This window comes from Coturnix japonica, chromosome 11 (assembly GCF_001577835.2).
Source record: "Coturnix japonica isolate 7356 chromosome 11, Coturnix japonica 2.1, whole genome shotgun sequence".
Lineage (NCBI taxonomy): Eukaryota > Metazoa > Chordata > Aves > Galliformes > Phasianidae > Coturnix > Coturnix japonica.
The window spans coordinates 6,551,319-6,576,092 of record NC_029526.1 but is presented as its reverse complement, the minus strand read 5'-3'; the positions used below and the strand labels follow the sequence as shown (position 1 = coordinate 6,576,092).

At 41.7% G+C, this 24,774-nt stretch overlaps 1 protein-coding gene and 1 long non-coding RNA gene across 2 annotated transcripts; one reads left to right on the top strand and one right to left on the bottom strand.

Annotated features, from left to right (window-relative positions):
• The first annotated feature begins 951 nt into the window (after positions 1-951).
• Positions 952-24,594, top strand: GPT2 (glutamic--pyruvic transaminase 2). Its single transcript, XM_015873971.1, has 11 exons — positions 952-1,566; positions 10,370-10,459; positions 11,948-12,056; positions 14,161-14,294; positions 16,594-16,837; positions 17,858-17,937; positions 18,468-18,604; positions 19,290-19,464; positions 20,148-20,303; positions 21,025-21,137; positions 21,852-24,594. The coding sequence occupies exons 1-11, from the start codon at positions 1,261-1,263 to the stop codon at positions 21,940-21,942; spliced, it is 1,635 nt and encodes a 544-aa protein (XP_015729457.1). The 5' UTR covers positions 952-1,260; the 3' UTR covers positions 21,943-24,594.
• Positions 10,895-14,162, bottom strand: LOC107319283. The gene is made up of 2 exons (XR_004308651.1): positions 13,586-14,162; positions 10,895-12,176 (listed from the first exon to the last, which is right to left on the bottom strand). It is a non-coding gene; the product is annotated as an uncharacterized LOC107319283 (long non-coding RNA).
• Positions 24,595-24,774: the final 180 nt, after the last annotated feature.

The window sequence follows — 24,774 nt, the reverse complement described above, 5'->3', positions numbered from 1 at the left end:
GAAAGGAAGAGAAATAAGGTACAGAAATAAGTCAGAAATGAGCCCGGTTTGCAGGCCAGGCTCTTCCTCGGGGAGGTAACATGAGGTCATAGGAATATTCCTGAGTGAATGGTCCCTTTTTCCACTCCCTGAGCACAAACAAGGAGCCTCTTCTGGGCACCCAGGAGGGGCGAGCCGGGCCTTCTCCTCCCCACGGATGCCAAGAAGGGAGCATTTACCTCCCCGCCCCCTGAACTGAGCCGCTGCCGTATTGATGGCAGCTCTCCAGCCGCCCGCACCGAGAGCAGAACTGAACCCGAGAGATAAAAACATTTCCATCATCTGGAAACAATGAAGGCACTGTGAGAGCAGCGGATGGATCCTGAGGGAGGGGAGGACCGGAGCAAAGCAGCACCGCAGCGGGCGGCAGGAGGGAAGAAGGCAGGGAAGGAGGCAGGGAAGGAGGAAGGGAAGGAGGGAGGGAAGGAGGCAGGGAAGGAGGGAGGGGATCGCCGCCGGCTCCCGCTCGCCCCGGGAAGCCGCATCCCGCAGCCACCCCAGCAGGTGCCCGCCCGCAGCCCCCGGCCCGAGCCCCCGCCCGCTCCATCCCCGCACCGATGGGGGCGGCTCGCAGCAGCGAGCAGGAAAACGGCGGCAGACAAAGGCGGCGGGGTCCGCATAAGGAGCCGGGGCTGCGCCGATCCCCCCCGCGGGCTCTGCCCCCTCCCGCTCCCCCCGACATCCCCGGCCGCGGTGCGAGGCGGCAGACAATGCGGAGCGGCGGGCGGGGGCACTGTGGGTGCGGTAGTTCCCTGCCCATCACCTGATGCTGTGGGCAGGCGCAGCCCAGGGCCGCAGGAACTACAAAACCCGCCAGGCAGCGCGACGCCAGCCTGCTGCTGCTGCAATCCGCACCTTGGCGTGCCGCGGGCGGGCACGGCTCGGCTCGGCTCGGCTCGGCTCGGCTCGGCTAAGGATGGCTGCAGACGGGGCCGTGGCGGGGCACTGAGCGCGGGCGCTGCCGGAGGGAACGGGGCTGTGCGGCACCGTCTGATGCAATGGTGGGACTTATTGCTTCGGCACCGCACGGCTGCGAGATCACTTGTATCGATCGCGATTAAGTTTGCGGGATCCGGACATGGGAGGATCGCGCGTGTGACAGCGCCCACCGCTCGGCACTGCGCCTGAGAGCATCTCAGCTCGCGCGCATCCCGACAGCCTCGGGCTCTGACTGCGGGACACACCGATCTCCGGTGCCGGTGTCATTTCTCCGTGCCGACCATGCACCGCTTGGTGTCAGCGGCGGGGCGCGCCGCGGGCCGGGTGCCGACGAGCTGCCGGGGCGCCGGGGAAGAGGCGCTGCGCGGCGCGGCGGGGCGGCCCCCGCGGGGTGCCAGGCTGCCGCCGGAGGGGACGGCGAGATGGAGCAGCGCTGCCAAGGCCTCCGCCGTCAAGATCAACGAGAAGGCGAGCAGGGAGAAGATCCTGACTCTGGAATCCATGAACCCGCAAGTGAAGGCGGTAGAATACGCCGTGCGGGGCCCCATCGTCCACAAAGCCGGCGAGATCGAGAAGGAGCTGCGGAAGGTGAGGCGGGGGCTGCGGGTGGGGAGGGGCGGGGCGGGGCAGCGCTCCCCGGCCGCCGGGCCCTGCCCCCGGGCACTCCTCCGCCGCCGCCGCCTCTGATTGGGGCGCAGGGGGGCTCGGCGGGGCTGCGGCCGGCGTGGGGCCGACGTGGCAGGCGGAGGGGCCGCGGGACCCGCCCTCCGGGAGCCCTCCCGGGTTGCGCGGCGCCCCGCCGGGTTGCTCGGAGCGCTGGAACAGCGAGCGGCTTTTGTGCCGCTGCCCACGGACGCGCCGTCCCCGCGGAGAGGACGCGAGAGCGGGGCCAGGAATCCCCAGCCCTGTGACCCCCCGGCCCTTTTCACGGGGATGTGAGAGGCACGAGAAGCTGAAAGCCGCCGTCTCCTGTTTGCTCGTGCCGCGTGTTGCGTAAAGCACATACAGTATCCCCTCATAAAGCGGTATTTACATCTCTTCTGCCACTTTGACCTCCTGATGCAATATCGCGTCCTTTGCGGTATCGAGCGGGGTGAGTGACCGCCCGCCGGAGCGCTTCGGCTCTCGGTACGGGGCCGCAACGCGCTGCCTCGGCTGGGGCGGCACCTCCGCCCCCCGCTGCCCCCGTCCCTAACGCCGGACAGGCGCAGGAATCCTGCGGACATCTCCGACCCGGCATCTCCCGGTTTCAGCTGCCCGAATTGAGGTGTTTGAGGAGCTGCTTCCCAACACGCTCGCACTGGCCGATTCTGGGTGGTCGGCACTCATAGCAGCCACAAATCCCAGAGGCTCCTGGGCCAAACCAGACCGAATGCAGCATCCAAATCGCTCAGTGCTTACACTGAGCTCTCCAGATTTTTCTCTTAGTCCTTATAGTAAGATATAATAACAAACAAACAGCAGTTGTGTGGCTTCTTGCTAGCGCTGCTCAGAGCTTCCCCTTCCAGCACAGGCACTGACTGACATAGGGCTGCTTTGAGTAAAGCATCTGCCAGAGCTACTTCTTACAATCCCAAATATTATTCCCCATCTTCACTGCTGTACCAAGCCTCACTAATCTGTTACTGTAGGTATGGCAGGAAGAACATGATAAGTGCATGTTTTGAACAACAGTGCCATAGCAATGCGACTATTTTAATTCCTTGCTCATTGTGTTAGTTGGCTGCTCTCATTTTGGAAAGCTCAGCACGCTTCCAGCTCACCGTGTATTATATACATCAACATCTTAGTGCTTAACTCAATAGTTATTAGGCACACCTTTATTTTCAAATTGGACTTCAGAGATCACCATCAGAGCACTGGGGAAGGTTTCATTTCAAAACATGTTATGATTTTTAGCATACAACTTGTTTATAAAAGGTGTTCCTGCCTTTTCATGCGGCTGGATTCCCTAATGGGAGCATTTGCCAGGAACAGGGAACAAAATCTTCCAGTATTCCCATTGAGTGAGTGTTTGTTTTCATGTTACCATCACAGAGCAGGAGATATTATTTGACAAAACAAACTGAATGTGATCTTCCTAACTCCTCCCCACTCTGCTTCCTTCAATTACAAGCTGAGTCATATGCAAAGAGAATAATCTTCAGTGCGCTTGTTAAAAAGTAGAAAGGCAAGTAATTACTAATTGCTTTATTAGAAGTTTGTTACTCCTGCTTTGTGTCTGCTTATGTGGTATTTTCCATTTAAAAGCTTTTTTTTTTTTTTTCCTTGAGCCAATCCCTGGGATATTATCAATGGCAAACAGTGTTCATAAACACATGACTATGCTCTAAAATGACTAAAGCAAACAAAACCAAGTACCTATTGGCAGGGAAGGAGGAGAATATTACTGTGAAAGTCAAGACAACATTCACAGAGAGCACTGACCAACCCGAGGAAGCAGCTGAAAGACTTTCCTCTGCATCACTCAAGTTCATCATTCCTCTTTGCCCTTCTGATAGAAATGCAGTTACTCATTCCATCATTTAACCATCACCTAAAGAATTATTATGTGGTAAACTGTGCAGCCTGAAGCAGTACCCAGGATCCTTGTAATTGAAATATAGGTTATCCAAATATCTTGTTTTTGTCCCAATCTGACAATAGTGTGATAAAGGGTCAGTTGAACTTCTTCACTTCCAGCCACCTATGGACAACTACATTTTTCAACCCTCTCAATCTGAGATCACAGTGAGCACTGCACCACTGCCAGTGGAACTAACGCTGACTGATAGTGGTTGTCAGAGAGGTGATGACCCACAGCATCTCTCAATCTGTGGTTACTCTCCATTGCCAAAAGCACTATCCTGTAGCTTCTCCACCACTTATGATGGGGAAGGAGCTTTGCATAACAGGAAAGCCTGGGCTCCACAGCATGGTGTGGGAGAAAGATGAGGCAGCGGGGAAGCAATGGTACCTCCACTTGTAAATCTGCATTTGTCCTATTCTATAGAGATGCCTCTAGATATTTTGTTTCTAAGTAAACTAAAAGCATCTTCAATGCAGACATTGTTTAATTAGACAATAGAGGCCCCTCTGATTAAACTTGGTTCAATTCAGACTTTATACTTGTGTAACTCATACAGCTTGCTACGCAGACTACAAAATAGCTACTTGAAGCTGTTTGCACAGTGAAAGCTTTCCTCTTTGAGTTTAGTCCTGTCGACTCACATACTGAATAGCCGTTCTTCTGTTATTCTTTCTGGCATCTGCTTCTTTTGTATGTTAACTGCAAAGGGTTCCAATAGGAGCTTTAACTCCACAGTGCACATGGAAATAAGGACTAAAATGTTACTTGAGAAGTCTCTGGGCAATTTAAGGAATAGTTCTTAAAAAGAGAAAGCAAGTAAAAAGGAGGCATTAATTTCAGCCTCTTCGGTAGTGTGCTCAGAATTAGACCAGTGTAAGTTTCAAGTTAGAATGCACTACTCAAGCAGGATAAGATCCATTACTCAGGAGTGCAGATGAGGCGTGCTCTACTTAGACCTCATAAATTTTGTTGACCTGTGATCTGTATTGGTAGAAGTAGAAAACTAAACTTTTCATCTAAGCTAAGTCTGTTCAGCTGGAAATCTCTATGCAAAATCACTTACTCAAATACTTCCCTTTAATATATATATATATTATAATTTTGAAAAAGCTTCAAAAGTGAAAAACTTATTTCTCTTCCCCTTTGCTGACAGTAATAACCAGCTGATAGTGGCTTACTGATGTGAGACAGAACTTTCAGCCATTTTCTTGGGTTTGCTGGAAATTTTACAAAGCAAGCTCAAGCACAGGCACGTTTTAACAAATGATTATTCCCTCAACAGATCTCCAACAAGTATGATCTTCTGTCTATCGCTTGGTTTTGAGACTTGCTGATTGGTGGCCAGCATATCAAGCATTGACTTTAATTACATTTCAGACCAGAAATTTTAGCCTGAGCATGAAGGCCATGCAAGAATAATGTAATCTCAGGGCTGAACCCTTCTCTTTACATAATGAGTAATAACAAGCTTTATCATTATGTAGGTAGCAAATACACCTGATTTGTTACTTTGCATTAGTGCTAATTTTAACTGACCTTGTTATGGAAAATACCTTCCTATCTCTCTCACTTAAACTCCCCTGTTTTCCAATTTCCTACTTAGGTTTTACATAACTCATTGGAGTCTAGTTAAGTGAGCTTAAATGTCCTTGCAAAACACATGCATATTAAATAACATTTTAGGATCCACAAGTCAACTCATGTAGCTCCCAGAAACTAAACAGGCTTAGTGCAAGTCACTACAACATTAGGTCTCTCTGCAAAACATCCAAGTTATTGAGACAGAAACATAGGGACAGGGAGACATTGTGCAAACACATGTTGGTAGCATGTAGAAAGTTCTTTCAGATCAGTGTACGTAGATTTCATATTCCACCACTAGGTCCAGAACTACTTGCATGCTGTGGCAATGTACAGTCTCTAGATACCTATATCTGCTTTGTTTTTGCTTTTAATAAACTAATTTTTTAGGCTTTTAAATTGAACAGAAAGATGTATGACTCAAAAATCAAGACTTAGTTGTAAATGGGAATTGACTGTGTCCCTGGGAGTTGTGGCAAGATAAAACAGTTACGGTGATGACATGCAGTAATAATTTGACATGCTAAGAAAAGGATGCAAGATTGACTGGTACACCCAGTAACGAAAGGTGATAAGCTTAAATTACCATCCTGTAATTTCCTGCTTTGAATACATGACTGTGTACGCACCAAGAAAGTATCTCCCAGGCAAAGGCTTGTGAGCTCACTAAGGCAGAACTGTTGCTCCTCAGCTGCAGTACATGTTGCATACTAAAACCTCTGCTTTTTAGTAAGGGAGAAAACTACTGCAGATGAAGAGGAAAGACCTTAAGAATATGATTACCAAAACTGTACATTCAGAAGCACACAGTCCACAAGATTTGATCTTTCCTTGATGAATATGATATCAAAATTTATTCCAACATAGTCTTTTTCTCCAATAAGTCTTCAATTTGAGAAGATCCTATTGTCTAATCTCCTTCTAACAGGCATTATTCTGGCTATGTTATTTACAGTCACATTTAAATCTAGAATTTCACGAATGCAGACAAGATTTCTGAATGCAGATGCTCTTTGAACCATGTATAAGACAAAAGTAACATAAGGACAGTTCCTATTCTGTAACATCACACCTGCCAGCTAACAGTCAGCCACACTGTTTTTCTCATCTAAAGCAATGCAAGTCACTGCTGCCATTTCAAGTCAAAATCCAGAATCTGCCTTCTCCTACCCTCCAAGAGCAGACCTTGTCAGCATGAATTACACACGCATAACACAAAGCCTCACTCTGCGGTAAGCAGGTCAGAGTTTTTTCTGCCGTGAGCTGTTTAATAAATAGATTGGAATGCTAATTCAGGCCTTCAAGTCTCTTTTAGTTAAGGGCCTCTGGCCAGTGCTTTCTTGGCCCTCTGAGAGAGCTAGAAAAGCACTTGGCTACTACAAAGTATATCTAAACTGTGCTGAAATGTTTGGTTTTGCCAGCTCTCTTATTACACAGATTATACAGCTTGTTTGTGCAAGTCATAGCAAAACCAGGCTTGGCTGGTGCTAAGGAAAAGGATTTCATAGTGTGGTGTTATTGCCCGATAACCATCAACAGGAGGCACAAAGAATTGCCAATGGAAAGGAATCAATGAAAAACAGCCCAAAGCAGACAAATGCCGAAATTCTAAAACAGCTGAAACACCACATTGCTCTTCTGGGATTAAAAGCACCTCACATTTTCACCCTTTCCAGTTCAGTTTTATCTTAGTTCGGTCATTACCAAATTCAAAGCACACAAGCCTATGTTCAGACTGAGGCTTTTCCCCTGAAATCTGCTTAAGACTTTAGCAGATGTTGCTGTACATTTGTTTGTGCTCTTCTTTGCTCTTTCTGGGCACAGTGCACACAATTTCCCAGCATTCTTTGATGGCACCATTGTGAAAGGAACCTCCTAGGCATGCTAAAACTCCCGCAAGACATACCAGCTGCTGGCAGTGCTTTGGCTTCTTGCTAGTTCATTGTGATACTGAATGTTCTGGCATCATACCTCTACTTTAATCAAATAATTTGCCTAACACTTCTTGCATGCTGACTTTCTCCCTGTGAGTTTGTTCCTCATTTTACATTTTTCTCTTTCTAGCTTTGTTTCTCAAAGTCATGGGGATACGTAGGAGAAAAGGAAGCTTCTCCAGATCTGTTTGACTGCACAAAGCCTGCACCAGTTAATTCTGGTTCACACATAACAGTCCTTTGTCTCAACGTGGTATGATACTTAGAATTATTCCAACTGTATCAGTGCTCTGTCTGACTTTCTTTGAGTTTCAAAGGCTTTTCACTTAGTCTCCCAGAAAGACTGAAGCTCTTAGAAAAGGAGATTGACAGAAATAACTGCTGAAGGAACTTATTTCTAAAGAGTGTACTGGGAAGACTCATTTCTTCTCTTAGAATCCTGTCAATTACCACAGAGGCAGCAACTGAAAAAACATGAATATATTTTTATATGTTCTGCTTCACATCTGAATTTGAAAAGTGTGAGATGGTTTCTTCAACTTAAAAAAAAAAAAAAAAGTGCTATCTTTTGCTAATGATTTCAATAGAATGGCAGAAGACTGGCTTTGTTCAGAAGACGAAACACTATCAGGACAGGGAGAGGAGCCACTGAAGGCAGAAGGTGGTAGCACTGATTGTTTTGTAGAGCTGAAGGATGGATTTTCTCCTTGACATGGTTCATACCCTCTTCCATAGGCATGAGTATGACTGGTACTTACTGCTCCACAGTTTGTTATTACAGCTCCTGTTCTGCAAGCTTCACTTTTCCAAATCTCTGCCTGCTCAACCCCATAAGTATAAGCCAGTTGCAATCCAGCCAAACCCAGCCAGACTGCCTCCACGACATGCCTTGAAAGCCTGTCCCTACTAAATTAGAAATGAATGCTACATATGTAAATATATATAGTATACATATATATAAAAACATATATAAATATATGTAATATATATAAGGAGAGAGAAAAGACTATGGACCAGTTTCTGCTCTCCTTGGCTTGCCAGGGACTTAGATTTTCCCGGCACAAACAGGTTGCTGATGTGGCCAAGACTGTTCTGCCTCCTGCAGCAAAATAAACCTTGCCCTAACAAACATTATGTTGTGTTTCAGTGCTTCTCCTGGTGTTTTACAGCCTGATGTTGAGGTTACCAACATCACATTCACATCTCCTTTCATAGAGACATTTATACAGACTTTCTGAGAAGTACTTGACAGTGATCTTTCCTGAGACTGCCATCATCGTAGGGAAACCTTGACCCAAAAGACCTGTGACTAAAACCCCTCTGTGTCCAGGCTTGGAGTAAATCTCCACCTTGAACTTATGTGCAGTCATAGGCACTGCCTAGACTTCTCTTGATGACAGCTTCTGATATCCTTACTTTGAAATTCTGACTCATTAGCATTCTTCATTTTTTCTTGCTTGTTATGTTTCCTTTGCTTTCTTTACAAAATTGCAAAGTAAGAATTTTTATTCTGGAGGAATCAAAACAACTTCTGATATTCCCTCATTCCATAGAAAGAGGAGAAATGAAGAAGCAAATATATGAGGAGAAAACTATGTAGTCATAATACTTATTTTTCCAATATTTCACTGGAAGAGATATAGCGAAACAACTGTTGATATTAACTCATGGCAGGGAAAGCAAAGGTCCCAGTTATTTAAAAGCATCTCTCTTGCTAAAGGGGGAAAAAAAAAAGCTCTATAGCTGGGGCCAAGAAATACAAATTATTCAGTAGGATGACAGACATTGAGCAGGTGTGCAGGAACAGACCGTACAACCCCAGCTGTTCTATCTCCACTAAGATTTTCCAGTAAGATAGTCTAAGTATGTTTTGCTGTTTTCTCCATATTAATCAGCTTAGTAGCAAGAGTAGGGTAAGTTTTAAGGAGCAGGTGATGATTATGTTGTTGTATTTGAAGCTCAAAGACAGTGATGGCACTAACATTGAGTCTGGAATTGGCAACGTTCAGCTGTCAGTGATCCCCAACCTATTTCTAACTGTTTGTAATGCTGAGAAGTTACCCAACTCCAGCCTTGAATAGCTGTAATCTTTATTGGATATCTCTACTCCAACTTCGTTACATAAAACTGAAATGCAACCTTTATTTATGTACTTGTTTATACTAGTAAGCATAAAAACAAATGACATAATGGGGTCAGTGTACCATTTTCAATTACTTTAAGTGAACCTTAGAAAAAAAATTCCTGCCAAATTTAAGGCCACGTAAAATGCTTTAATGGTACTAAAGCAGGATCATCTAAGTTCCATTGCCTTGTCTTAATGCCATTTTTATCTACCTATTTAAATTCAAAGGAAAAATGTAAATGGTATTGTTTATGTAAACCTTGAACTGCATCTGCAGGGGCAACTGAAACCACTTTATCTAGAATAACCTGTTAGCCACAGTAGATAGCTGTAAGCCTCCAAATCTTAGCATACCTAGGAACTTGCTGGCCAGTTCTATTGTTTTGGTCATCGTTATCTTTGCACACAATCCACAGTGGAAAGCCAATAATTAGTTAAGCCTTGCCAGCCATATGCAAACCTAGTAACTTGCTGTACATACATAGGCCAGAAAGGGGCTTTGCGAGTTCAACCCAAACACAGCAGGTTGTTACAAGTGATTCAGTACAGAAAACTAATCAGGAAAAACATCTGCCTGCTCATATTTCAGCGATTAGGAAGCTTTTCAATACTCGTGGTGATTAGTTAGCACTTCTGCTGTTTATCATATAGGGCCTTCCTATTGTAGGCTCTGCAGAACAGCTGCATACAGTAAAGTGGGGTCATAACATAATGCATATTTATTGTAGATATTCAGAAAATAAAGAAGCAAGGAGTGTATAGACCAACTGAATAAAAGTATTAAATATCTTAGGTTTCTCTTGTTGCATTTTTCAGATGTTCTTTCATCTTTGTAGCTTCTTGACTGAGCTCTTCCTCCTGCAGGTGTATCAAACGAGTTGTTCTATTATTACTAATTCAGAATGCCTTTCTATCATCTTTTCCAGCTCACACATGTAGTTTCCATGCAAACCAACCCCTTATTTGTAGGCAGTAGAAAATGAATACAAAAAGCAGACCACTAATTGTATCAAAACGTGTCACAGTCACATTTAAGATCTACTGGTAGTACTTTATAAGAAATGCACTAAGCTTCACATTAAACTTCCCTTTTCTGAGACTACATACTGTTTAATCACAGCCAAAGAAGAAAGCCCTATCAGCTGTTTCAGCCCTAACAGTATGTTGTGAATTATCTCCTAGGGAATCAAAAAACCTTTTACTGAAGTAATTAAAGCCAACATTGGAGATGCACAGGCAATGGGACAGAGGCCAATTACCTTCCTTCGTCAGGTAAGAATATTTTATAATATTATTCTTTCTTTTTTGATTATGTAATGATACCTTAACATCTGCTTGATTTACATATCAAGTATGAATGATTCCTCAGTTGCACATACAGTCAGAATAGTCTGTCATAACAAGTTATAAATTGTGATTTCAGCCTAAATGCTTGCTATATTTTCTCTTAACACAGTAGATTTTCTTAATCTTCAGATTATTCCCCGTCCATCCTTTCCCCTGCCACTTCCTCTGTATTATCAGTCAGCACATCCATTATCTGCAATGGACTTCAAAAAAAGAAAGTGATTGTCCTTAAGGAAAAAGCAAATGCCTTTCTTCATCTGACAGAACACTTTAAGATCTGCATGCAGCTGGGTGCGCTCACTTGCACTGCTGCTGATTTTACAGCAGCGTACTGAAAAAAATAACCCAACTACTACACTATTTAAACACATACCATTTTGAAACGATATGTTTTATTATTTATTAAAAGTATTTTTATACTATCTAAATAAATAGCATGCTAATAAAAATAGCATACTAGAACATCCCTCACTCGCACACAAAATCCTGAGCCTATCATACAAATTTAGAGAGTTACAGGCCACACTGAAGCAGCATCATTCTGGGTATCTACATACTGAGACAATAAAATTGAGCTACACAGCAAACTGCCCACAAACTAGAAAGACCCAAGCTTTCTTCAAGTAAATTCAGATCCACCAATGTTATTAAGTAAAATACCATGTAAATGTGAAACCCTTTCTCCCCATGACAGTATATGCTCACAGTCCAATTATTTAGTCACCTTCCCATGAGATGATAACAGCCCATCCATTTGACACCATGTGAACCTAAAAACAAGAGTGTGAATCAAAGCTGATCTCAAGCAAGGCCTTCAGAATCTTTATGCCTTACATTCCTCCATAAACTAATTCTGTTAGGTTATGTTTCTACTTTTCCTATGTTCCATATCATCACTTCTTTTTTTAATTAAATATTACCACACATTCTAATTGGTTAGGAGTTCTTTTAGGAAAGAATTATCAGAAGATGCTACTGGGATTTAAAATTCTGATCATATTTTCAGTTCTGTTCTTTACCTAATCTCTTTATTTCTTGTCAATTAAGTGGGCTAATAATACACAAAGAGTGGAGGACAGACCTGTTTAGAGAGTTCCCCTTCTGTATAACTAACTGTTTTACTGTGTTTGCACTACGCATAGCTCACTTGGATTCCAGTGTTTACCATCCGTAATACAAATAGTTAACAACTCTATAACTGCTTTTATCAGCAGAACTTGGAACCTGATAGAATTTCTTCACTTCTGCAAGCACTACCCTTAAAGAAACAACTGCAAGTCCCTTCATCAATAACCTTTGATTTAAATTACCTAGTATTTGTGATCCTCCTGCTCAAGGAAAGTTCACAGAAACATTACCAACTTGAAATAACCGTTGAGCAGTGGCCAATTTACAGCTTTCTTGGCACTCTAGGTAGTGGCACTGTGCACATACCCAAACCTGTTGGACAGCCCAAGTTTTCCAGAAGATGCAAAAAAGCGAGCGAGACGGATCTTGCAGGGTTGTGGAGGTAACAGCTTAGGTAAGCATCTGTTCCAGTTGCTCCTATGTGCAACAGAATCAACTAAAGCAGTTTCAATACGTGCAGTGCTGAAATTTCCTCATCTTGTTTTATATGATAACAAGTCCAATGGGAGATGGCCTAGGTCAAAACAGCAGGGGGAGAATTCAGTGTGGCTCACAGGAAAAGTAAAACATAAAATACACAGGTACAAAAACTGAAAAATTACTCTTAACTCCACAAATCCTTTCCTAGCTTGCTTCCCAACACTTCAGTAACACTGCACTAATTGCCATGTAAGAGTTACTAGGGATACAGGTGAATTTTTCCTCCATCTTTTTCTTGTGGTGATTTTCAAATTTAGGGACATGGTAGGAGTTCTCAGAATGCTGAGTTTCTGTCCTGTGCTTCTGGAGTGACTGAAAGGAAATCAGCCTTGTGTAACATTTCAGAAATACGTGATTCCACGTAAAATCACTTTTTTTTTTTAATTAGGTCATCACATACTTCAAATAATTTGCATTAGCTTAGTAGGCCTAAAACACCTGCAATATTTAAATGCAATGATCATTCAGAATGTATGTTTCTAACATAAGATCTGTAAATACATAAATATAGAGTACACAATATTTTTCCTGATGTGGTTTGTACTGAGAACAACTGTCTAAATTCCTGAAAACCAGGAACACTGAATACATTATTGATCTGCTCTACTGGTTTGTGCCTGCTCACCATCTACCTCTGGACCATATACCAGCCCCCACTGTTTGCCACTGGTTGCTCATCAGCCTCTATTCAGCACTCCATAAACACATGGCCTGAGGTGAATGCATGTGCAGAGTCCCAGACCATGTATGAAGCCTCAGACATCCTAAACTTGCATTCAAATACTCTGGGATTCTTTTGACATGTTGATTTATGGATTATTATTATTATTGTTGTTAATATAATTCGCACCCTCCAGTGCAAACTAAGTGATTCCAGTCAAAGATACCAACCAAGTACAATTAACCATAGACCTCAAAATTAGATTCAGGGTTTCTGTTTATCCCTACTCAGTTATGGGACACAGCCCTCCAAGAAGCACAAAACAAATGACAGCTTAGGTTTGCTGTCTTACACTAACAGGAACTTCCTAGCTGCGGTGGAATACCTTTGTATAAACCTAATATAACTTTACTGCAAAAGTGAATTTTTAGGACATCAGAGAACTCTGTGCCCTGAACTGCCACTTTGTGCAGTGCAATTGCACAGTCCCTGCAAAGGCTCTAAATCATATTGCTACAGAAGTATTACTAGGCTGACTACTAGCATATAACTGAGTTAAGAGAGTGAAGTCAGGTGCAATTATTCCACTCCACCCAACAAGCAGAAAAGATTCTACAGCTTCATGACAGTGTTCTAAATTATGTGTACACTTGTCATTTCATTGTCCATCAGTCCTGAACTAAGCTTGGTCTTATTTTCACTCTTGTTGCAAATGTTGGCACAAAGGCATCTAAAAATCTTATTTTAGGATTGTTAATTGTGTCTGTAAACTTCATGCTAACCTGGCAGACTGGGGTGATACTAGAAGTCTCTGCTACAGGTAGCTTGCAAGTGGCCGCCTCCATGTGCAGAGAGAGGGAAGCAGTTTAGGATGTTTTCATTCTCAGACTGTGGGAAGAAATGGCATTTTATTTTGATGATGCAAACGAAAAATCTCATTTCTGTCATGGATTTTTAAGAAGTTATTTTTTTTCCCTATCTCTGATCCTTGTTCCTGCTCCTTACAGAACTGTTGATTGACCTTTCAGCATAATGAAATCAACGGGGAGAAAGTAAAAATGGGATTGCTGACCCAATTTGCAAAGCATCCATTACAGCCTACTTTTCAACCAATCCAGTATATTACTTCTGTATGTTAGTAATTCTTATTGTATTTTTCTAGACTCAAATGAATTATTTTGCTAAATAAACAACCCAACTTCTTTTCCCACTCCTTAGAAAGAAAATGAAATCTCAGGGATTCAAAACTCTCATACATAGGAACTACTTTGTATGCTACCCGTTCTGGAGTCTTGTTAGCAAACAGCAAATGTAACATTCATTGTACCTAACTCTTATCTCATTCTGCTTTTCACAGGAGCTTACACTGCCAGCCAAGGAATAAACTGCATCCGTGAAGACGTCGCTTCATACATTGAAAGAAGAGATGGAGGAGTTCCTGCAGATCCAGATAACATATATCTTACCACTGGTGCTAGCGATGGCATTACTGTAAGTATTAAAATTAAATCTATTTCTTCTTGCTATAAACTATAATTCATTAGTTACCTTCAGAAATATAGATAACTGCTGAACATTTGGTCTGGCAAACTCCCATGAGTTTGATCAGATACTTCAGTAAAATTAAGTAGATAATCGGTATATCAACTACACGGACTTAAGATGCCAGCTAAGGAACAGACAACATTGTCTCTGGATTTATACAGACCAGTACCCCCTAAAAAATACTATAAGCTATAGACATGTCTAAATACAAACAAGGTGAGGCAACCCATCCAAACTGGTGTCCTTAGTAGTTGTGATGCATAATCACTGAAGGTTAGCAGGTATGAATCCATGGCAAAGAAGTGAGAAGTCTCAAGAGCTCAGCTCTTCTTCCTGGCAAACTTGTAGTGCATATTAATGACAGTGAAAATCTCAAGGATCAGTTCCAACAGCCAGTTTGCTTGGGAGAAGCATCAGGTTTTGGCTTTGACCAAGATAATCCTCAGTTAAGGAGGAGTAACCACCCCATTAGATTTCTGCATTACAGGGACACGTTTACTGATATTGTAACAACCAATAGTTGTTTGTTTGTTTTTTTAAGGAGACCTAATATCAGGGTAACAGCGTGGCTTTTTTTTAATGACATCTAGTGGCAGAGTTCAGAATGACAACGTTCTGACATAGTCACCAGATAATTTTAATGACTTGGCTTCCCAGAGTTTCTGATGCCGAGGGTTGTACAGGCAGCTTGCCTGGAACGTCAGCATAGCACATCAAATCTATATCATGCTCATTTCATTCTGCCATTGGTGAAACGTCAGCAGTACAAAGAGTCTCATTATTTGGCACCTAAAAGAACAGAACAACTATTGTTTCACCACTTAGGGGACAGAGCGTGGTAAAGAACTTGTTTTTAAATTTGCATTTCATTCTAACGACACTTTGTGGATGCTCGGTATTTTTCAGCTAGTGGTGGGTGATGATGCTGATTATAAATTATTATCTTAGTATCTGAGGTAGAATGTGATAAGAAGCACAGAGAGGCAGATTTTGTGCTAGAACCTGCAGAACACTTCAAGGGTACTGCTAGCACAACTTTTTCTTTTACACACTAATTACACATTGATAGATACCTGATCTGATTGCACCTGTACTTCAGAGTTCTACCTAGATTAAAAAAAAAACAAGAAATCTCTCCACTTATCACAAATGCTTTTTTTTTAAATCTCATTAAGACATAAAAAATACCTACTGTTACAATTGGAAAGACTAATGCAGAGGAAAGATGATACAGGAATGTAACAGCAAAGAAACCAGCATGGACACAATATTTCAAGCGAAAAGTAAAGCTGCTTACCTGTCCCAAAGATCCAGGCTCATATGAAAGACTCCACAACAGACAGATCTTCAACCAAAAATCATCCTGCAGTGGCAGTCAGCCCTTAAATGAGGTCTAAAAGAGGTAAAGCCAGGCTCCACCTCTTCCACTCTCACAGCTGAACTGCCTTCACCTGTGCTCCCAGGGCTGACTGGCTCCTTCCCCAGGTGCTCAATGAGTGGTTCAAGCCAGGACTCAAGAGTTTCCATACAAGCCCCCACTGAGACACACAGCTGTGTATCATCTGGACTGATCTTAGTACAAGCAGTACATTTCTGTCTGTGTCTTCTGAGCATAAACTACCTATAATCACAAGATTTCCACTCTAAGATATGAACACTTCTCATCTTTTCTGTTTCTTTAACATGAAACCATAATGTCAGTCTCATAATGCCAGCTTTGCTCCTACCTGGCCACTAGCGCTCAGCTGAAACAGGTCTGTCTGTCCCAAAGGAGAACCTCCGTGTGCCCCAGCAATGATTTCTGATCTTGTTTCTTGGCCTGCTGCAATCACTGGCACAGTATGTGGAAGGCAGAGCAACAACTAGCTGAGGCTTCTTTCCTTATAATTGTAATCGGGTGCCATAGAAAAATCAGGAGCTTGATATTCCTCTTTTCAGCTTTCCCTTGAGCTCAGAATTTCTGATCAGAACTTTTCCCAAGATTCAGAAGTTGGTCAGACATTTAGCAGTGATGTGCACAGGAATGCTATGAAGCTTGGTTAGAGCATCCTCTTTCAGTTTGTAAATTACATTGAATGAGAAAATGGCTGCCAGCTCCTAGAATGGAAAGCTGCCTTAGCTCTACATCTTTTTAAGAGGAAGATCAGTAACTTATTGTAGAGTATACTATTAATTCTGATATATGAATTGTTTTGTGTTTTGTTGTTTTGGTTTTTTTTGTTTTTTTTTTTTACTTTTTCCCCAGTCAATTTTAAAGATCCTGGTCTCAGGAGGTGGAAAATCCCGAACAGGAGTGATGATCCCTATACCGCAATACCCCTTGTATTCAGCAGTCATATCTGAACTAGATGCCATCCAGGTGAACTACTACTTGGATGAAGAAAACTGCTGGTCTCTAGATGTAAATGAACTTCGGCGCTCCTTGAATGAAGCCAAGGCGTACTGCAATCCAAAAGTGCTCTGCATCATCAACCCAGGAAATCCCACAGGTCTGTAGCGGTTCTGTTGAAAAAACATTTCAGATCTTTTTTTTTTTTTTTTCCATTTGACATTGCAGGCACATCCAAAACACATAGCAAATGTTTAAAGTTGGATTCTGGAGATCAGTGCTTCAAGTCGGATAGCACACCATAATTATAGAAACTTGTTTTCATTATCATGGAACTCCAGGAATTTGGGGAGAGAGAAGGGAGCAGATTCACTTCACTGGATCACATCTGAAGCCACAGCCTCCACTGAACTGTGTGGACTTGTGGAATGATTTTCAATTGCTTTTAGTCCTTAGCAAAAATCTTGTCTGTGACATGACAATGGCAATGGCTACGGGTACACACTGAACTCAGTGACAACCAGTGCCTCTATTAGAATTTCTTTCTTTGTGTAGTTGATGTTACTTAGTGAGAAACTAGTTCCCTTTTAATGGCTTGGGGACAGAAGATAATAAAAACAATCTAAATGGGTGTAAACAGGCGTGAACTTTCTTCCTGCTGCTTGTCAGCTGACTGCAGCAAAAAATCCTTGTGTATATATCCACAGCTCATTGCACTTGTGAGGAGAATTGGCTCAAGTCAATACATAGTACTTGAGTTAGGAAGGCATGATGCCAATTAGCATGGCTCAGCTCACAAACAGGAACAAAATAATTAAACTCCCTGCAGTTATTTGTCAAACTTATGCTTAAACAACATTGTGAAACAGCCTGTTTTTGCTTAATCATTAGGCATGTGAGGATTTTAAAAGATCATTTATACAAAGACTACTCTTAATTATTGAGTGATTACCTCACACCTCCTTTGCTTGAGATGGACTAAATTACCTTGAACCATAACCCCTCCAATTGTGTCTCTGGATTTCACGCTTATTGAATTGTGTTCTGAAATGGAATAGCTCTTTTCTGAGACAGAGGGATATTTTATTGAACAGTTGGTTGTCTGACTAGATCTGGGATAAACAGTTTGTCTGTGCGCTCCACTAACTTTATATTTCTTGATTCAAAAATCAAACTGTAGGACAGGTACAAAGCAGGAAGTGCATTGAAGATGTGATACACTTTGCTTGGGAAGAGAAACTTTTTCTTCTGGCTGATGAGGTAATGGAATGTTCTGTTTTCTCAAAAGCAAAGCTAAAAGCAAGCAGATGAAAGCTGATTTTGTCCCACATGTGTTATTGCTGCTTTTTAAGTACAAGGAACAGATTCTCTGTTATCATATTAATACATGGACAAACACAGAAGATTATTAATGTGAGATTTGAGCTAACGCACAGGGGACACAAGCAGGAAAACTAAGGAAGAAACTTTGCAGGAACTGGCCTAAAAATCTATGTGATATTCAGACCACTTGAAATGAAATAAACAAGAAAAATCAATTTAAATACACAAATCAAGGCTAAATTATATAAAGAGCTGGCTGTTTTTCCAAAGGCTGAATTATTAAGTAAGGCCACATGAGATAAAACATATAATTACAGTAATGATTATTTAACAAAGAACCTTGTGTATTCTAAAGGCCTAAGTTACAAGAGATGTAACTTTCTTCAGTGCAGACCTGGCTCTCTGAAAGGCCATCTTTTATCCTTAGCTGGGGGAACGGAGTACATTAATGTCTTCTGACTGTTTAGGTTTACCAGGACAATGTGTACTCTGAAGGATGCCAGTTTCATTCGTTCAAAAAGATTCTGTACGAGATGGGACCTGAGTACTCTAACAACGTTGAGCTGGCCTCTTTTCATTCCACCTCTAAGGGATACATGGGCGAGTAAGTCTGCATTAATTGTTTTATTTCATCTTCTCTTGTTAATCTGATTGGACAGAAATTTCACATTAGGGACCTGAAGGTATCTTTTGTAGATTTTAACTAAAAACTGTTACGAAAAAGAAAGCAAACTGAGTGATTAATTAGCTCAGTGCTTCTCAATGTTTTGAACAGTACGGCATTGCGAGTGTGTTTATTTCAGACACCGAACGCCTCACTTCCACTAAGCTGCAGTCCTACAGTCCTAAGCCAGACCTGTGAGAAAGGCAAACATGGGAATAGCCCAAGGGAACAGCTCAAGAATCAGTGGGACATTTAATATTCCAGGTGTTTGGTTGTTTTGGAGAAGATGAGATTAAAGAAAAAGATTTTTTTTTTAATTAAATGAATGCTGCTACAACCACACAATCCTGCTGTGAAGAAGAAACAGTCCATGTTAATAGTTAACTTGCCCAACAGGGAAGCTGCTTGTAAACTGTTTTCTCTGTATGGTATACTAGGACTTAATGGCACAGTGTTCCCTTCCATCTTTAAAGCAATCAGTAAAGCAGCTGTCTCAGCAACCTGTACGTTACATATTGCAAAAACCTGCATTAAGTTTCTTTCTACTTTGGCAATTCTTTTCATTGCTTTTCCAGTATTCATACACTTGCAGTTAACTGATCTCTTCTGTTTGCTCCAACCATAGATGTGGCTACAGAGGAGGTTATATGGAGGTCCTTAACTTGCACCCAGACATCAAGGGACAGCTTGTCAAGCTGCTTTCTGTTCGCCTTTGTCCTCCAGTCTCAGGACAAGCAGCAATGGATATTGTAGTGAATCCTCCAGTACCTGGAGAAGAGTCTTATTCACAGTTCATAAAGGTCAGCAATAACATGCTTATTCGTTTTGTACCAGTTTAGAACCATGTAGGTTTTTAATATTAACTGGATATGTCTACCTTAAAAAGTATGTTTTATTCTTTTGATGGATTCTTTGTTTAGGAGCCAAAACAAAAAGAGAAGGCATTACCAAATCAGCTTTCTTGCTGATAAGTTCAACTTTTCTGCTGTTAAGCATGAGAAAAGAACTAATAAATAATATTTGCTTGTACTAAAATCTAAAGAGAAACAGAAATTCAAATACAGTTATAAATTTGGCCTTGTTCCTAACTATCCAGTATCTCTGTATACTGAACAATCAATCTGGCTTTAAAAATGGCAGCACTGAGTTAGACCAAAGGTTTGTTAATGTGGTCCCTAAAAACAGCCAGGAGTGGATGCTCAGAAGGAAGAATGTAAGAACAGGGCGTGCTGATAAACCTCTGTAGGCTCCTGTCTGCCTACAACACTGTGTAGTTGCATCCTGCTGATGCTTTTATGCATTGCTGTCTGTAACCAAAATGATGGATTTAAGAACATCATTTGTTCTAAAAGTTCAGCAAAGTCCTTGAAGTGCTTAATTCTGGATGGGATTCTTGTAGCATAATCATTATCTCTGGCATTTTTATGTAATTGACATCAGATATGTCAAACATTTTCCTTTTAAACGTTTTCCTTTTAAACAGGAAAAGGAGTCTGTTTTGAACAATCTTGCCAAGAAGGCCAAATTGGCAGAAGACATGTTCAACAAGGTTCCAGGAGTTCACTGCAATCCACTTCAAGGTGCTATGTATGCTTTCCCACGGATCTTTATACCTTCCAAAGCCATTGAGGAAGCAAAGGTCAGTCATCATTTATTCCCAATCCATTTTATCTTTCATATATTTGTGTCTGTCACTTAGAATAGATCATAGAATCATAGAACAGTTTGGGTTGGAAGGGACCTTTAAGATCATCCAGTTCCAAACCCCTGCTATAGGCAGGGACACTTCCCTCTAGACCAGGCTGCTCACAGCCCCATCCAGCCCAGCCTTGAATGCCTCAAGGTGAGAGCATCCACAGCCATTTTCCATCTCATTCCATGATGTGTATAACTGTGCACTTAAGAACTTGGATGGTATTAATCAGGAGAGTTTCTAGCCAGCAGATAATGTGAAGGAAAAAATAGAAACTGCTAACAAAAGTGGAACTCGGCTCAAATTAATTTCATCTTGTCAGATGTCAGGGGCTGAGATTTGTCAAAGTACAACTTCGAGACTTTTGACCAAAAGTTACAACAAACCATTCAGCGATTAAAGCAAAAATCCACAGAACCTTTATTTTGAAACAAATATTTTGAGTAGGTTCTTCATCCTTGTCCCTCCACAAACTGCTGTTACTTAATTCACAGCATGAATTGTACAACTAGGAATTGTTCTTTATTTATTTAGTAAACAGAATAAGAAACTAATAATGCAAGACAAGGTTTCAGGAAAAAAAAAAAAAAAAAAAAAAGCAATCATGAAATTATATGTCTTTGGGATATTCTGACTTTGTTAATTCCAAAGCATCCAATTCCCTTAGGCTCATAAAATGGCACCTGACATGTTCTATTGCATGAAACTTCTGGAAGAGACTGGAATCTGTGTTGTACCTGGAAGTGGATTTGGCCAAAGAGAAGGAACCTATCATTTCAGGTACAGTCCCTTTTTGATCACCAAAATGAACTGTAACTATCTAAGTACTACCCCAATGCTTTTCTGATTAGATATGAGATATTGTACTTAAAGTCATACAGTCTGACTTTCTGCTGGACATTTTCTGTGCTTGAGCAGCTGGGTCAGCCCTGCTCTCCTATTTTCTTCTGATTCAGGTGTTGTCCCAGCTTGCTGACATAGTTTGATTCTATTTTTATACGCTGACATTTGAAACGCCTTCTCTGCAAATACAAACAGTAATTATATCTTATGCTGTAAAGTTGGCTAGGGCGTTTATAACACTGCCCTGCTTTCTTCTGGGCGGAGGGGAATTAAATAGTGTTTCCTCATAGAGTAGTCAAGTGAAAGACGCAGTATCTTCCCCTACCAATCTGCTCCTTACACATGCTTAATTACTTTTAGTTTACTGAAACAAGAAGTTGGACTAAATCTTTTAATACCAGAACTGTGAACATAAACTCAGGTGCTTGCTCTTGCTTCCAACAAAAAGCACTTCATTACAGCCAAGCCACTAACAGCTGGAATTTAGCATGGAATTTGGTCTTGTTTGCTCTGAAGCAATGAGGGAACCTTTAGCTATGGCAGTTCTGCTGGCTGTGCCCCAGGAGAAAGTTAACATCTGTGATCTCATTCTTTTGTTTCGAAGTTAATGTGCTTTCCCCCCCCCCCCTTTTTCTAACTATTATTTTTCAGAATGACCATTCTCCCTCAAATAGACAAGCTGAAGATCCTACTGGAGAAAATGAAAGACTTCCACATAAAGTTTCTTGAAAAATATGCATGAAACTGCTGTGGCTTTTTCCTCCATCTCCTCCCCTTCAAGGTGAATGCTGAAAGCGGACAAAGATGTGCTAAGAACGTGCTGTTCGTCTAATTAACCTAAATTCATGATAGATAGAATCTCTCTCAGATACAGCTACAACTTGGTTGAATTTAATGTCTGGTAATACATGACATTGCTACACCAACTTCTGCTTTTGTATGGGCAAGGGGAAAACATGAAGAGAGCAGTGGAAGAAAGAGTCAGTGAATGACTTTGTGCCTTGGTTGGAAGTTACGCTCTGGAACTTTTGACTCGCTAGGTTGGGGAAGGGAGTTGGTCATGAAATTTACTACTGTTATTTGTTCTTTGCTTGTTGTCTGTTTCAAGACAGAAATACTCAGAACAACTGTTTAGATTGGAACTAGGAATGTGATTTCCATTTGAAAACTCAGCAAAAATTCAGAGGCCTGCTACGAGGGACTACTGTATTTGGTTGTGGGTTTCTGAAGTATGAAGTGTTCTCTGAACCTGATTAAACACATAAGTGCAACATGCTACTTAAAAGCAAATCACTGGCAGATGTGTGTAGATACCTTTGAACTTCTGTTAGAAAGAAATTCTGCCATGACAGCATAATCTGAGCGGAACACACAGTTTGGATCAAAGGGATGAAGGAGGTGTCTATTCAACCCTATTTTTGTGAAACTGACACATAATGAGGAATATTTACCTTTTTGTTCATATGCTGTTGGACACATTAACCCAGCATAAGATGAGAGCATTTGGATGCTTATCCTTATAACAACTCCATGAGTCTCTCTAATTCACTTCTTTTATATACATGCAACATAATAAGCTACTGTCTCAAAACATATATGAGTACTGTGAATGCTTTCAAAAGCAGGTAAAATAAAACGCTATTTCAGAATTGCTTTATCTATAGAGAACATTTGTTTGAAACCACATCACTGGAAGACCCATTAGCTGCCTAAAACACAGCTTGAATTGTCAAGGACTAACAAACGTGCTCAGAAGAAATGTTTGGGGGTGGTTTCTATTGAGAGAAAAAGTATTTACAGGGAAATATCTTGCACCTAGCAAAAAGATAACCATGGTACAGCTCAAAACCTCCACAGTCATACTGCAGGCTGAATGAGCCTGAGGTCTTATTAAAACCCAGCTAAAGCAGGTCACTATCTAGGAGAAAAGTGGTGTTACTGTTCTGACCTATGGTAGTTCCACTGAACAGAGAAAGAAGGCTTTATTTTGTCCAGAGCTGGGAGCTGGACACCTTTGGCCAGCACTGATACAGTACTGAAGAAATGTTTTGTAGCTTCCAGTATTCAGCCAGGAAAGCATTACAGTTTGTCAGGCTTAAGCTCAGCATTTTACAAAGTTAATTCATCAGTATCTCATTTCATCTAGTCATTCTTTTTTATTATTATTCACAGCAAATTCATTTTCATGTCTAATAGCACTTTGTTAGGCTGCCTTCAGAGCTGCTGCAGCATCCTGTGCTGCTCCAGGATACAAAGCCAAGGGCTAAAAAATCACCGCACGGATAAAGGATGTGCCAATCTTTTCAGTGTGGAAGGTGTTGCCAGTACCTGTCCTTCCAACAGCAGCTTCCAGTCTGTGATGTGCGCTGGCGGCTGCTGTCCTTCTCACTGCTCCTCACAAAAGCCTGCAAGGAAGAACTCTGGCACTTCTCAATCATTTGCCAGTGAATACAGGTTCATTAAGGAAAACTGCATGCTGCTATGTACTGCGTAGTACAAAGGTACTATGGAGGCTGGAGAAAACTAACAAACACTTATTGAAAGTAATTTTCTTTTGTCTATGGAGAAATGGATCTCTGGAAGGAAAGCTGACTGGGATTGGATATATTGCAACCATCCATTGATAAATGCAGCCTTTTACACATTAGCGCTCTCCATTTGGCATCCTTAATACGCAGTAACAAGACAAATTTAGAAGGCAAAAGTGTAATAAGTGGATGGAATGTTCTTTTAAAAATAAGGCAAGCAGCGCTTTCCTGTTCTATAAATGTGTCTGAATCAGATCCGGCTTCAAACTTGCAACGCGGCGTAGATTGAAACGAAGATCTAACAATTGAAGTTAGAAGATCTTTTATATTTTTGTAACTAGAGATTTTTTTCATAGGGTAGCATTTGTAATCTAAGAAGTCGATAGATTTTATATTTGCCTTTGCACCTGATGCTTCTGGAAAAGTGTAAAGGTTTACAAGTTTCTACTGATACTTTACAGGCGTCAAAGGCTTTTTGTTTATGCCAGGACAGCAATTCTTACACTTTTAAATCAAAACAGAACGGCATAAACAGCTTTTTCTAAGCATTCTCTGATGGTGCCTTTTATGTTTCCGACATTAGAAGGGATAACACTGTTTGCATCTCATACAGAAGGGTGGTGATCTCTGCTGCCCATCCGCAATGTCTGTGTGTACCGTGATGAGGTGAATGTGCGTTTTTGTGGATTAATCCTGTAAAGCTGAAAAAGGAGGTTTATTTTCAATGTCTTTTAAACATCTGATTAATAACAGACAATCCTTACTTTGGAATGCATGCTTCTAGGTTTGATTTTCTTACAGGTGCTCCTTATAATGGTACTTAAATGTATGAGACTTCCAAATAATAAAGCACATATTAAACTAAAGTGCGGTAGCTCTCCGTGTCCTGCGCCACATAAACAGCGCTGCTGGGCTCACACGGATCACAGAACGACCCGGGTTGGAAGGGACCTCAAGGATCATGTAGTTCCACCCCCCTGCCTGGCAGGGCCACCAAACATACACCTTTACTACATCAGGTTGCCCAGGGCCCCGTCCAACCTGGT